The 13,754-nt window shown below is 61.4% G+C and overlaps 4 protein-coding genes across 4 annotated transcripts; 1 reads left to right on the plus strand and 3 right to left on the minus strand.

The window, feature by feature from the left end:
• Positions 1-554: 554 nt before the first annotated feature.
• JDV02_009639 (uncharacterized protein) lies at positions 555-4,805 on the minus strand. Its single transcript, XM_047991315.1, has 2 exons — positions 4,401-4,805; positions 555-4,334 (listed from the first exon to the last, which is right to left on the minus strand). The coding sequence occupies exon 2, from the start codon at positions 3,665-3,667 to the stop codon at positions 704-706; it is 2,964 nt and encodes a 987-aa protein (XP_047847327.1). The 5' UTR covers positions 3,668-4,334; positions 4,401-4,805; the 3' UTR covers positions 555-703.
• A 1,741-nt stretch (positions 4,806-6,546) lies between these two features.
• On the plus strand, positions 6,547-7,890 carry JDV02_009640 (uncharacterized protein; the record flags this gene model as incomplete). The annotated part of the gene is made up of 2 exons (XM_047991316.1): positions 6,547-6,580; positions 6,809-7,890. 2 exons carry the CDS (start codon positions 6,547-6,549, stop codon positions 7,888-7,890), a joined length of 1,116 nt encoding a protein of 371 aa, XP_047847328.1.
• Positions 7,891-8,841: 951 nt separating this feature from the next.
• On the minus strand, positions 8,842-12,042 carry JDV02_009641 (uncharacterized protein; the record flags this gene model as incomplete). Its single annotated transcript, XM_047991317.1, has 3 exons — positions 8,842-11,247; positions 11,321-11,872; positions 11,944-12,042. The coding sequence occupies 3 exons, from the start codon at positions 12,040-12,042 to the stop codon at positions 8,842-8,844; spliced, it is 3,057 nt and encodes a 1,018-aa protein (XP_047847329.1).
• Positions 12,043-12,215: 173 nt separating this feature from the next.
• Positions 12,216-12,629, minus strand: JDV02_009642 (uncharacterized protein; the record flags this gene model as incomplete). Its single annotated transcript, XM_047991318.1, has 1 exon — positions 12,216-12,629. One exon carries the CDS (start codon positions 12,627-12,629, stop codon positions 12,216-12,218), a length of 414 nt encoding a protein of 137 aa, XP_047847330.1.
• Positions 12,630-13,754: the final 1,125 nt, after the last annotated feature.

Here is a 13,754-nt window from a genome sequence, read left to right on the forward strand (position 1 = left end):
CCGACGCCGCTCACTTTTGTATTGAGATTTTCGCCACATCTGCCACTTAACACCGATTCCTCTTCGTGTAATGAACACCTGTGGTAGCTTTGGGGAGGGCCAGGGGTGCCGCCACCCGTTCCGGCGGTCCCGGCGGGCCGAAAATGGTGTCGCCAGAGACTCACGATATATGGCTAATGCACATGAATAGTGGCAGGCTTTGCTTGCATGAAACATGGCGCTAATGGCAATAAGCTAGTATAGCATGGCAAGAAACGCATTCAGCCGCCCGCTTAAACAGTCTCTTTTTCTTTTTGCTTGACGTTAACTACTCTGAAGGACCGATTGGTTGGCATCCGTCGTGTGTCGCTGAGTGTGTGACTTTAATCGACTTGACTGTGTAACCCAGATGCGCAGGCTGGCCTGTTGCTATCAACCACTGGCAGAATATGCAAAGCCAACTAGAGTCTGTACTCGTGTCTCGCATCAAGAACGCAGTGCCTCACACAATATCGGCCTTCACTGGAATTCCAGAATTCTCTTCTTGAGCCATTTTGATCAGACACTATGTTAGTTGCCCCAAGTGCCCTCATCTATCAGCACGCCTTGCGCATGCATTTTTGCAACTGTACACACCTGGCGTTGGGCTAACCCCCCTCCCCGTTGGAAACAAACAATATGTGCAATGCGGATATAAGTAGGAAGAATGATACTGCTCGCCCGCCTAGCAGGCCTTCCTTTCGTCCGCCAAGCTCGCTCCACACTGACGCGAGCGCACCGCCTGCGCGTCGATCCCGGCCGCGGCCAGATACATGTCAATGCTGGGCAGCACGTCCCGGCATCGGCCCCGGGCCGTCGTGTCGACCTGCTCGCTGACCTGGGCGGCTGACATGTTGTCGCCGTTCCGGGAGAGCCTCTTCAGCGAGTCGACGACCCGCTGGAACGTCCCTTGCCCTTCCAGTGTGGCGTTGGCCGCGCGCAGCGCCTCCGATCTGCAGTTCCGGTCCAGCACTGCCTTGAACGGGAGCTCCTCGTTCTCCGCCTTGAGCGCGAGGGTCGCCTCGGCGGAGAGTTGGCCCGGCTCCAGGTTGGCCGCCCGGGAGAGGAAGCTCGACACGATCGCGGTCCTGTTCCGCCAGCCTATCGCCGCTTGCTGGACCGCCTGCGTGTTGCTGCATACCGTGCCATTGCCTCCGCTGACGGGCTGACCGTTCTGGGGTTTCTTCGTGGGCGGTGCGGTTGTAGGTTTCGCTTTCTGGGGTGGCTTGTTTGCCGGCTGGCTGCTTGTGGGTTTTGCGCTCGGCGATGGCTTCTTCGTCGGCTGCCCGATCTGCGGTTGTGTCTTGGACGGCTTGTCGTCCTTGGGCTTCTTTTCCGAGGGCTTGTCGTCCTTGGGCTTCTCGTCCGAAGGCTTGCCGACGGAGGGCTTCTTTTCTGAGGGTTTCCCATTCGCGGGCTTCCCACTCGAGGGCTTCCCATCCGAGGGCTTCTTTTCCGAGGGCTTCTCTTCCGATGGCTTCCCTTGCGAAGGCTTCCCATCCGAGGGCTTGCCGCCTGAGGGCTCGCCGTCTGCGGGCTTCCCGTCTGCGGGCTTCCCGACCGACGGCTTTCCGTCCGAGGGTTTCCAGTTCGAGGGCTTCTTTTCCGATGGCTCGCCGTTTGAGGGCTTGCCTTCTGAGGGCTTGTCCTCCGAGGGCTTCCCGTTAGAGGGCTTCCCTTCTAGAGGCTTCCCGGTCTGAGGGTTCCCAGTCTCAGGTTTTCCGTTCTGAGGTTTCCCATTCTGCGGTTGGTCCTTCGTCGGCTGACCGTCTTTAGGCTGACCATTCAGGGGCGAGCTGTTTGAGGGCTGCCCGTCCTTAGGCTGACCATTTGTAGGTTGCCCATTCGAAGGCTTCCCATTCTGCGGTTCTCCGTTCTGCGGTTCGTTCTGCGGTTCGCCCTTCGCTGGCTGGCCGTCTTTAGGCGGACCGTTCAAGGGCGACCCGTTCGTAGGTTTGTTGTCCGTGGGCTTCCCATTCTGGGGTTCCCCATTTGGCGGTTGTCCCTTTGCCGGCTGATTATCTTTAGGCTGACCGTACAGAGGTGTGCCATTTGACGGTTCGCTGTCTATAGGCTGCCCGTTCTTGGGCTTTCCGTCTTGGGGCGAGCTGCTTGGGGGGTTGCCGTTCTTGGGCTGGCCGCTCAATGGCGAGCCGTTTGATGGGTCAGTCTCTGTAGGCTGCCCATTCTTGGGCTTGTCGTTTTGGGGCGAGCCGTTCGTAGGTTTCCCGTCTTTGGGCTGCCCGTCTTGGGGTAAGCCGTCCAAGGGATCGCCATTCTTGAGCTTATCATCTTGGGGCGAGCCATTCGCAGGGCTGCCTTCCGTGGGCTGCCCATCCTTAGGCGGGCCGTTAAGGGGCGAGCCGTTCGATGGATTGCTGTCCGCGGGCTGGCCATCTTTGGGTTGGCCGTTTATGGGCGAGCCCTTTGAGGGGTTGCCGTCCTGGGGCAAGCCGCCTGAGGGATCTTTGTCCGTGAGCTGGTCGTCATTGGGCTTGCCGTTTTGATTCTGGTCATTAGAGGGTCCGTCTTGCGGCGACTGGTTTGATGGCTGGCCATTTCGATCTTCAGGCAAACCGTTGAGGGGTCGGTCGTTAGGAAGTCCATTCTGGGGCGTATCTTTGGAAGGCTGGCCGTCCTTAGGCAGTCCGTCCTTTGGCAACCCGTCCTGAGGCTCACCATTCTGGGGCGGTCCGTCTTTTGGCAACCCGTCCTGAGGCTCGCCCTTTTGTGGTAGTCCGTTCTGGGGCAGTCCGTCCTGTGGCAGTCCATTTTGAGGCTCGCCATTTTGCGGCAGTCCGCTCTGCGGGAGTCCGTTTTGTGGCAGTCCAGTCTGTGGCAGTCCTTCTTGTGGCAATCCTTCCAACGGCGGCGAGCTACCGGGAAGACCACTACCATTGTCGACGCCGCCAGGGTCCGCACCCGACACGTCGTTGACAGGCCCATTCTGAGGAAGGTTGTTGTTGTTGTCGCCGCCGCTAACGGGATCACCCTGGAACGCCGGGCCATCGAGTAAGCCGCCGCCGCCACCACCGGGGTTCGACACGTCGTTGACAGGCCCATCTTGAGGAAGATTATTGTCGTCACCACCCCCGATGACACTGGGCTGGCCGCCGAGAGGGTCGCCCTGGAACGACGGGCCATCTGGGAAGCTGCCGCCGCCGCCGGGATTCGACACGTCGTTGACAGGCCCATTTTGAGGAAGGTTATTGTCGTCGCCGCCTCCGATAATACTAGGTTGGCCACCAAGAGGATCGCCCTGAGACGGCGGGCCATTGAAGAAACCGCCGCCGAAGGGGTCGCCCTGGGCCGGCGGACCATTTACCAAACCGCCGCCGCCGCCGCCGCCGAAAGGATCGCCTTGGGCCGGAGGACCATTTATCAAGCCGCCGCCGCCGCCACCACCACCGAAAGGGTCGCCCTGGAGCGGTGTGCCATCATAGAAGCCGCCGCCGCCGCCGACGTCGTCAAGGCCTGGGCCAACGCCGCCTTCGTCGCCAACAAACTGTCGTGGCGCAAGATTCTGCGGTGACGCGACTAGCTTGTCGCAGTCACTATCGGCAGGACAACCAAGCGGCGCTCCGTGGACTTGCACTGCCGCCAGGCCCACGACGAGTGCCACGATGCGTTTCATGGTTGCTTCAGTCATCTTGAGTGATCCCGTACTGCGTGTCTGCTCTCTGCAAGAGGACGTTTCCGAGTTATGATGGGAAAGATTGCTAAGCCGTCACAAAGAGGTAGGCTACTTAGAAGCAATGGTTGTCGTAGATGGAGGTTGCCATGGAGCAGCGAGATGCCCAAGTGGCCGTCGATGGAAGGCGGGCGTTGGAAGACGTTAAATCCTCAAACCTCGAAACTTCCATGGATGTTCTGGGCGCACACGTGCGAACCTACTCCCCGGGGAACTAAGAAGGCACGTGTGATCAACGAAACATAGTGTCGTTTCATGCTGCGAACGCATCATGCCGAGCGTAGCTGCCCACGCCATCTGCCGATCGCCAGGCACGAGACAAACGAGATCTGCCGCCATACCGACTCTAGGATGGGCTGATGCTTATGCTTCGAGGTCCAAGCACGGGGCTCGGCTAGGGCAAGCGAGTGGCCGGGAACGCCGTGGTGGTGCTCAACTTGGAAAAGCTGGAGGTCTGAAGAAGAGCCATCGGCGTGGGCCGTTGAGACAGCGAGTGAGCTCGGAAAGTTGTCATTTTATATATATATACGCAAATATATATGTCTATGCGCCGACCTCGGAGCAGTTCGTCAGAGTCATTATAAGTACGAAGTAGATTGCCCTCTCAATGTGGGCAGACGGGCCGCTTTCATCTCAGTCAGAATGGGATGCATCTACAGAAGCTGGGGAGTCTCAGATAGAGGGAACCGACCGAACCGCAAAACGGCCCATAACGCTTCTCAGTCGGGCTCACACGCGTCGTATCGTTTTCATGATGCGCACTCGGTAGTGACGTGAGACGCAATGGCCCCCACACGGGGCACGCCAAGCGCGATGGGCATCGTCGTGTGGTTGCATGCGAGCCTCCTCAAACCACACACTTCGTGTGGTGCATGAATCGACGGCACCTCCGAATAATGCACTCGACGTGGGTGATGTCTGTGCGGGACAAGTGCGAAACGCGAAGGGCGGCTGCTGGTACGACGAACCGTCATGTCAAGGTTCAGAAGACGGGGCCATGACTTTTCTCATGATGGCGGCTGGGAAGCGGCAGAAGAAAAGACCGTTCCAAACGATTAAGCCGTTTGTATGTTTCGCGCAGTCGCATTTGCCGTTGATGTGCGGCAGGCTGTCTCCGATGAGGTGCACTCATCACTGCACCAGCTGCTTCAGGCAAGGGAGGGATGGAGACTGCTGTAGTAGTAGACGATGAAGTGGGGCGACGACCTTTTTTTTTGGTGGGGGGAAGAGATTCTAGACTTCATCACCAGCATGTTGGTAGGAAAATTAGGAATGCTGCCTTAGGCATACCGAGCCGGTCACGCCCAGCGTCACGTGTCCGGCACCCCAGGGCCAATTGGCCGTTCGGAGGAGCCAGGGCGAGCTCTCGACAGCCTCATGGTCCGGTTCAGTTCATGCATCGGCCAAGCAGAGCTGCCTTGCAGCTTCGCTGTCACCAAGCCGAGCCAACCAAGCCGTGCCGCAGCTCGGCTCATCGACGGCCATCTCGCAGGGCATCGACGAGAAACGGCCCGGGTACCCACTCGTCGCAGAGACACAGTCGACACCACCACCACCACCACCACCACCACCCCCCAAAACTGTGGCTAGTAGAGCCAAGCAAGGGTGGATCGCCGCCTCCTCCTCCTCCTCCTCCTCGTCGTTTGCGGCCCACCGATCCTGCATAGCTCACAGCAGCGGCGCAACAGCTTCCCCGCAAATGGCCGACAGTCCCGATCCGCGGCCCCCGCACGGCCTCCGAGACGCACGCCAGCCGCGGCACGTACCGTGCGCATCGCCATCGCCTTCTTAGCCAGTCCAGTGCGGCCGCCGGCACCCGCACCAAGCTCCAATGGCCATGTCCAATGCCGTCAAGCGCCCAGCAGCTTCCCGGCCAGCTAGCTAGCTGTCTTGTTGCCGAGGACCAAAGCAGCTGGGGGCGACTACGTCCCACCCACCGCCACTCGCCGTCTCCTCTCCCTACGCCGAGTCGAGGCTACGGGGGGAGGAGGGAGGGCGCCGCTGCGTCAATCAACGTCGGTCTCCCAGTGTAGGCAATGGGAGCAAGGTATTCTGTAACTAACGTAAGAAAGGAGCTGACGGCCAGCCAGCCAAGCCGGGTAACAAACGGGCTGCTCCATCTTCGTGGTAGTAGTACAACAGACCCAGCCACGACTACCTCACTCATGCGCTCGCTCCCCACGGCGCCCGCGGTTACCTCAGCATCGGCCAAGGTACCCCCCCGAGAGCGATCGATGCGGTACGAGTCCGGCGACCGACTCCTCGATGAGGCCCATGTCCCATGTCCCTCGCCACCTCAAGCTCGCGGGCGAGAAACCTTGCTTCCATCGATGCCCACCCACATCCAGCAAGGCCATTGATCCGACAGCTGCGCCTGTGGAACCGTCGTGGCCGCCTCTCTCTCGTGCAAAGCCAGCCAGCCAGCCCGCGCCGGTTAGGTAGCTTAGCTTTCCATCCCGCTCGCCCTCTCCTCTCCCTCCCGCCCGCTCGCTCTCTCTCTCCATCATTCCATCATCTCTCATCAACCGCCTCTCGCGACCCCTCGACACTGCAGTGCTCACCCACCGCCCCAGGCACCTCGACCACGTGAACACGCTCGCGCCCGCCCTTTCTTGTCCCTCTTCCCTTGCGGCCGCAGCTACCCCAGCTCTCGCCGTCTCGCCGTCCGTCCCGCTCCTCACTTCCCCGGCCACCACTGCGCACAGTCCAATCCTCCCTTCCCCCCCCCCCCAGCCCAGCCCCCGGCGCCGTTTTGGCACTCTTACGTCATCAGCAGCGACCCACCCCTGCGCGCGCGCGCGCGACGTCGCTCCAGTCCGCCAGACTCACCCGCCATCATGGCCGACGGAATCGCCCCAGCCCTTGACAAAGGTATTCTCCGTCGCATCGTGTCGCGAGATGTTGCAATCACTGCCCTGGGGGCCACAGTTGCGCCCATCTCCCCATTGTCTTGCTGCGCCGTCAATTGACTTGCATGTTGCACACCGACTGGTCTTTTGTTCTTCACTGCGCACTCTGCTCTCTCCAGCACTGCCGTCCGCGTGCCACGCCCATGGCTTGCGCTGACGGTCATGGAACCAATGCGCTGACAAGTTCTAGTCGGCGCGCCTGAGCCTTCTGCTCCCGAGGCCCAGGCTGGCGCCCCGACGCTGGATGCGCCTCCCGCTCCTCACCTCGCCGTCTGCCCTCCCGCGCCCCCTGGCTACCAGCCCAAGCCGGACGCGGCCGAGCAGAACAAGGCCGGTATCCCCGATGGCGCCGGCCCGGCGCTTGCGGCCCCGCGGCCCGTCGAGATCCAGTCCGTGCCTGAGACTCCTGTCAATGGAGCAACTCCCGCTGGCGGCACGCCCCGGCCGGAGCTCAAGATTGGCGACGAATCGTCAGCCCAGGACTCGCCCAAGGAGCCTGTCGTGATGACGGGCATCAACGAGCCTGCCCCCACGCCTACGGCTTCTGTGCCCACCAGCGTGCCGTCTGGAGTCGAGACCCCAGCAAACTCGCTTGTCAACGGCGGCAGCCAGCCAATCCCCAGTGAGCCTGCCGTCGCGAAAGAGCCTCCTCCCCCTGCAAGCGAGCCGGTTATCCCCGCCACGCACACGGGGCCTGCTGCGGAGCCCGTCCCGGCACCGGCTCCCGCCCCTGCCCCGGACGCGGTCTCGGACCCTGTTTTGCCTGTCAATGCCGAGCCTTCGCGGCCTGCCGAGCCCGTCGTCGAGCAGGACATCCCCCCCGCTCCCGGCCGTCCTGGCAATGGCATCACGCCCGCTGAGCCGGGCAAGCCGGCCTTGTCCCTCGACGAGCCTGCGGTCGGCGAAAAGCGCAAGTTTGACGACGCGGCGACTTCGGCACCCGCTCCCCAGGCCGCCCCGGCGCCCGCCACAGAGGGCCCCGTCATTCCCCTGACGGACGACAAGACAGATCTGCCCCCGAAGCCGGTCCCGGCTCAGGACGACCAGCCTACGGACAAGAGGCCCCGGGTCGATGACGGCGCCGCGCAAATCAATGGCGGCAACAACAACAACAACAACAACAACAACAACAACAACAACAACAGCACCTCCTCCAACGGAAACGCCAAGCCCGGCCCGGGACGGCCCAGGAAGGACAAGAAGGCCGCTGCCCCTCCCCCCGTCGGCCGGACGGCGCGCAAAACACGCAGCCAGGGCCCCGCCGATGTCTGAGCATTCTCCTTTTCTTTCTTTTTATAATGTCTCTCTGTTTGAGCATCGTGCCACGCCGACGAGCCCGGGGAACTTGCATCTCAAGTCCCCCCCTAAGGTCAAGACGCCTGGGAAAGGGACCCGTCGAAAAGGATCGAAATCGGAACACGGCCGGTGAGGGAAAGGGGTTCGGGACTGGATAGGGGAGGGGCGATATGGCGAAAATGATTTTTCCTTTCATTACTGTGGCCTTTGTTCCTCTCTTCCTGCGCGACTCGTGTCGACTTTGGCTGCTGCTCTTGGATGTTCTTGGCTCGACCCGAATTGAATAACGTCTTTATTTCATGTGTGCTGGATGGTACTCGATCGAGGGTGCCCCGAACCTAACCCCCCGGCCGGCCCCCCCCCCCCCAATGTAGCCCAGTGATGTGTGCAACGACCGAACTGATCTATCTACTATCGCCCGTCGCCCATGATTTCGGCCCTTATCCCCAACATATGTCCCTGGTGCTTGGTGCGCGAGTTGTACTTTGTATAGGGTGGCTACTTTTACCCACTTGACCAAACACCCTTCAAGCAGGCCCCAGCACACATTCCCAGAGCGTGCACCCACTACGCAACACGCTTTACGCGCTTGATTCGCGTACGAAATCGATATATAAGCTTTCCATGTACAGAACTAGTCTGTTGGCTATGTGCGCATTATACGGAGTCCTATCCAGACGACCGCCCTCAAACGAACCCTGTCCAGGGCCCCCCTCCGAGCCAGTCTCACCGTCTCGCGGGAGAGCCGCCCGCCGTCCGGGCGGAAATGCAACCCCCTCTAGTATCCATAGTAGTGGTAGTAGTAGTCGTAGTAGTATAGTGTAGACATCCAGAGAAACGCCGCGCAGACCTCATCAATGCTTTTGTGCCGCACATTACCTCTCCCCTAGGGTGGCGCGCATGTCACCATCCCCCTGCAGGCCGTGACTACCACCCGCTGCCGGGTGCTCGCGCCGGCCGGCTTCCTCCTCTGAAATAGTTGTATTGACTCGGATCCGCCTCCTGGGCGTCCGTGTCCTCCGTTTGCGCCAGCCCGCTGTAGCCGCGAGGGCCACCGCCGAGAGCGCCGATGGACGGACCCGGCGTGGTGGCTGGCGAGGCAACCCGCCCGGGCGTCAATCGGCCGTGATCCGAGCTGGCATCCCGCGGGTACCCGGGGGGCGGGCTCATGGGCACGCCCGCGGCGTTGCGGACAAGGCCCAGGCCCGACGAGCTGCCATTATCCTGCGAGTATAGTGGGCTGCGACCGCGCGAGCCCACGCCCTGGTAGCTCGTGTCCGTCATTGTCGTCGTGTTGGTCATGACGCGCCTGGGTACCTGCCCAGGCACAAAGGGCGTTGACTTGCCCGACATGGGCGAGCCCGGCCTCGACGTGCCGGCTTCGCTGAAGTCGTCCATGGAGCCGGGCGTGCCCGGCCGTCCCATGTCGTTGAACCGCCCGTAAATCTCACCTCCGCCGTGTTGGTCTGTGAACTCGGCCCGATTCTTGTAGTACTCAAAATCCATGTGGTTTTCCGACACGTACTCAAAGCCGGGCAGGTTGCTGGATGTGACGCTCTTTCCAGGCTTGCCACCCTGCATCGCGTCGAGCGCGTACATGTCAGAGTAGCCGCTGACGCTCATGAGGTCGCCGGCACCGCCGCCCTCTCTGCCGTCCGTCAGGCGCCCGCGGTACACGGAAGGCAACAGGTTCTGCGCCTTGACGTGCACCATGGGCGTGATGAGCGGCTTGTACAGCGCCGGGTGGCCGAAGCGGCTCGCCAGCTTCTCGCTCCTCAGGCGCGCCTCCTTCTGTGGCAGACCGGCCTCCTGGGTCCTCTGGGAGGCGCGCGTGCTGAAGTATCTCATCTTGTCGTCAAAGGTGCGCCGGCAGTAGATCTTGAAGATCACCATGATAAAGGGGAGCGGCGTGCTGCAGTAGAACTGCAGCCTGAGGCCGTCGCCCCGCACCCAGCACGTCAGTAGCACAACAAGATTGGAGAGAATGGTGGCGAAGATGAGCCGGTTGAAGAGCACGCGCCAAAAGAGGCCGCCAGATTCAGTCTTGGTGACGAACCGGTACAGGATGAGGTACTTTTTGAGATACGAGTCGATACAGAAGTACATGGCCGTGGCGACGAGAGTCAGGGGCTGAATGCCCATGAAGCACAACGTCACCGTCGAGTAGAAGAGGAAGTAGTTGTAATAACTGGCGTACTCAAATGGCGGCGGGGCCGTCAGCTCGATGAGCTCGCGTGGCGTGGGGCTCGAAAACTTCTTGAGGAAGAAGGCCTGGATCAGCGGCCAGATCTGGGCGAGATCGATTGCTGCGCCGAGCTGCCGCTGCAGCAGGTAGGTGACCCAGAAGGGGCTATTGTTGCAGAAGGCTTGGAAGATGGCGTCAGCTAGCTTGCTCTTGTTGATGGCGTCCCAAGCGTCGGTGCCCTTATGCGTATCCTTGACGATGTTGGCGACAAAGGTCCAGATGGTGCTGAAGAAGGAGAAGACGATGAGGTTGTTGAAGACGAAGAAGGCGTACATCTTTCCCAGCACGTGCCTCTCGCGGCCCGTCTTGGTCTGGTCGCCGGCCTTGATGGAGAGGCGGCGGAAGATGATGGGCAGCACCAGGTAGACCAGGGACATGAGGGCGGGCGAGGCAATACCCTGGATGACACCCCACAGCGTGGTGTTGGCCGAGAGCGAGCGCTGGAAGGCGGGCCAGACCTTGCCGAGGTTGGACAAGTTGACGAGGAAAATGGCAATCATTGCGTTGGGGGCGATCCAGAGGACGGTCAGGATGGTGATCCAAAAGGTATTGACCCAGCGCCTGCGGCTGCGCGTGGCCTTGGAGAGCGGCATGTTCTTCCAGATGATGTCGACAGGGCGCGGGGCGAGGGTGACGGTGGCTCCGTGCGGCCTCTTCTTGCGGCAGGCATAGGCAATGTTGTGCGTCTCGGCAATGTCCGAGTAGCTGGCGAAGCCGTAGGGCATGGTGCCTCGCCTGTCGACGCTGGCCCGTACCTCCTTGATCTCGAGCTCGAGCTCGCGGATGCGCTGGGTGTAGTAGTCGATGGCGTCGAGTTTCTGGCCCTTGGGGTACGAGCCGTAGGAGCGATCCTTCTTGGAGGGCTTGCACGAGGGGCGAGCGGCGGGGAGCTGATTCGGGTTCTTGAGGTACTTGGCGAGTACCTTTTCGAGCTTGCGAACGGCCTTGCCGTGCTCTTCGATGAGGTCGGGCAGGTCCTTGACATTGCGGGCGACAACGGTGCGGGCAAAAGACGAGTTGGGGACGACTTGGTCGATGAGGCGAGCGATGCCCTCGTCGGATCGGCCCTGCTTGGGAAGGTCGTACAGCTGTTGTGCCACGTTAGCCACGTTTTCCCTGCGCGACGGGGAGGAGAGCTGTGAATGGCAGGGGGCGACGCACCATAAGAGTACGAGCGTGAAGGCTGTTTTGGTACTCTTCGCTCTCAAAGTAGACCCTGCGCAGGGCCAGGACCTTGCGGTAGTTCCACCAGAGGAAGAAGATGACGACAAAGTTTGTGCAGTAGGCGACGACGACGCCAGCCCACTGGGGGGCACCGAAGACGTCGCGAGGGGTGATTTGCATAATCCACTTGGTGGACTGGCCCTGATACTCCTTGACGGACTGGGTGGCGTAGACTGGCAGGAGGATGCCGACGCCGAGGGCCATGAGGACGAGGAACATGTTGCGCAGCATGCGGATGAAGCGCAGGAAGATGGTGGCGTCCATGCCAATCTGGCTCATGAGGATCTTCTCGTGGGTGTGAAGCAGGGGCGTGACCCAGGCCCAGGGCTGCTTGCCGATGGGAGGAGGCGCATGTTTCTCATCGGCGTGCTTGAGCTTGGGGGCGTAGATGGCCTGGTTGTAGGGTCGGAGGAAGGAGAAGCATATGGCGATGAAGGCGGTGAAGCCGATGGAGATGCCCAAGGCAGAGAACAGGGAGGCGGCGGCGAGCTGTAGAGCAGAGCTGGGTCAGGACGTGTCTGGGTGTTGTGTCGCGTGAGCTTGGGAGGGCATATTCTTACCGATCCTTGGAATGGATCCTTGAGCAGATCCAGCAGCTCCTGGCCGGCGTCCTTGTCCTCTCGGGACGCGAGACGGAGGACGGCCCGGGACAGGTCCATGGTGGCAAGAGGTTCGCTACGGCTCCACGCAGCGGCTCAAAGGCGCACGCACGGGCCGGAGGGGCAATTTTGCGCGCCGATTCGTCTTCGTATCAGAGGCGAAGTTGGTCGGGGAGGACGAAGGCAGGCGGGTAGGATGATATGGAACGGAGGAGCGGCTCTCCGAAAATTCGTCACGGGCTGGGAGAATGGTTGGTGAGGGGCGCCAAGGGAAAACCCTGGTGTGTCGTCGAAGACGCGTCGATCAATGTCTCGCAGAGGGGAGGCGAAGCGGGCGGATCGAGACCGGGCTGCTGGTGGTGCTGGAACGTGGGAGTTGTGGTGGTGGTGGGCAACAATAGCGAGCGGGCGACGGTGGGCGTCGGGCTAGTTAGAGGAAGAGGAGCAAAGGAGAAAACGAAGGACGCTTCAGTTGTCGTCGAAGGCGGCGGCGATGGCTGCGAGGGGCGCGGCGCGCGTAGGGGAGGGAGCTGGAGAGGAGTCGTAGAGGGGAGGAAGGAAAGAGGGACAAAAGGACGGATGGAGATGGAGGCGGCGATGGAGGGAGGGATGCAAGCATGGCATGGCTGGCTGGCGGGCGGGCGCATGGACGTTGGGGATCAAGAAGCGAGCGAGTGAGCAATGGCAATGCATGGATGGATGGAGGGATGGATGGCGGGTGGATAACCAGATGGGTGGATGGATGGATGGATCCCGCGGCGGGTCCGAGCTTCTGACGGGTGTCGAGAAGAAAAAGAAGGGGGAGGAAGGCCGGCCGTGAAGCCTGTATGGCCTGGCCCGGCCTGGCTGGGCTGCAGGGGGCCGGCGAGATCCCAGACTGGAGGTCCCGTCTGGCCCGCGACGGCGGCGGCGGCGCTGTAGAGCCATCCGGCACCTTCCATTTCGCGAGCTGACAGGACTCAGGACGCTGTAGGTCCAGGACTAGGTAGGTACCTTAGCTTACCTTTACCAGGGCCAGCGGGTAAAGTGACCTGGTGCCATTGCATTGCTGGCTGCAAGCGCTGTATCCGAACATCGCCAACGCGGGCAGCAGCACCCTCAGGTATATACTTCGTAGGCCAACATTGTGAACCCGTGCATTCGTGTGGGTGCCATCCATCGGATCGTGGGGACGCGCTCTCCAGACTGCACAGGCTGGGCATCAGCCGCAAAATCCTGCGGCCTGCTGGAACGGGCTCGTACCTACAGCATGCCGCACGCACGCACGCAAGGTACGAACCGTGGTGACGGGTTCCTGGACGAAAACCCTACGTGCGGCCGGCCGGCCCGCCTCCCAGACGTGGCAATTGGGCTTGGAAACGCCCTGAACCTTACTGCCTTTGGTTCAGGCGGTACCTACCTAGGGCCAAGGTTGGGTGGATGGAACTTGGCCACCGCCCCCTGGAGCTGGAGCTACCAGGCAGTACCTGTCGGATGGAAGACATCTGGGTTAGTACCTCGAACGTTAGGTGCGGTACTGCGTAAAGTTCGTAGAGCACAGCCCCCGCGGCGCCCACCACCTACGGAAAAGTGACCCAGCCATTCGGCACGATGGCACTGCGTCCTTGGAAGGGCTCCATGCCCGGCGGCTCGGTACCTCTACTAAACCTTTCGGGTTGCACAGGTAGCACCTACAACCCGGGGCCTAGGACTTGGCTGACAGGCGACTGACAGCGACAACGCCGGCGATCAGCGTCCACAGAAGGGACCCCCTGGTACCCTCGGCCACGCGC

Source organism: Purpureocillium takamizusanense, chromosome 10 (genome assembly GCF_022605165.1).
Source record: "Purpureocillium takamizusanense chromosome 10, complete sequence".
Lineage (NCBI taxonomy): Eukaryota > Fungi > Ascomycota > Sordariomycetes > Hypocreales > Ophiocordycipitaceae > Purpureocillium > Purpureocillium takamizusanense.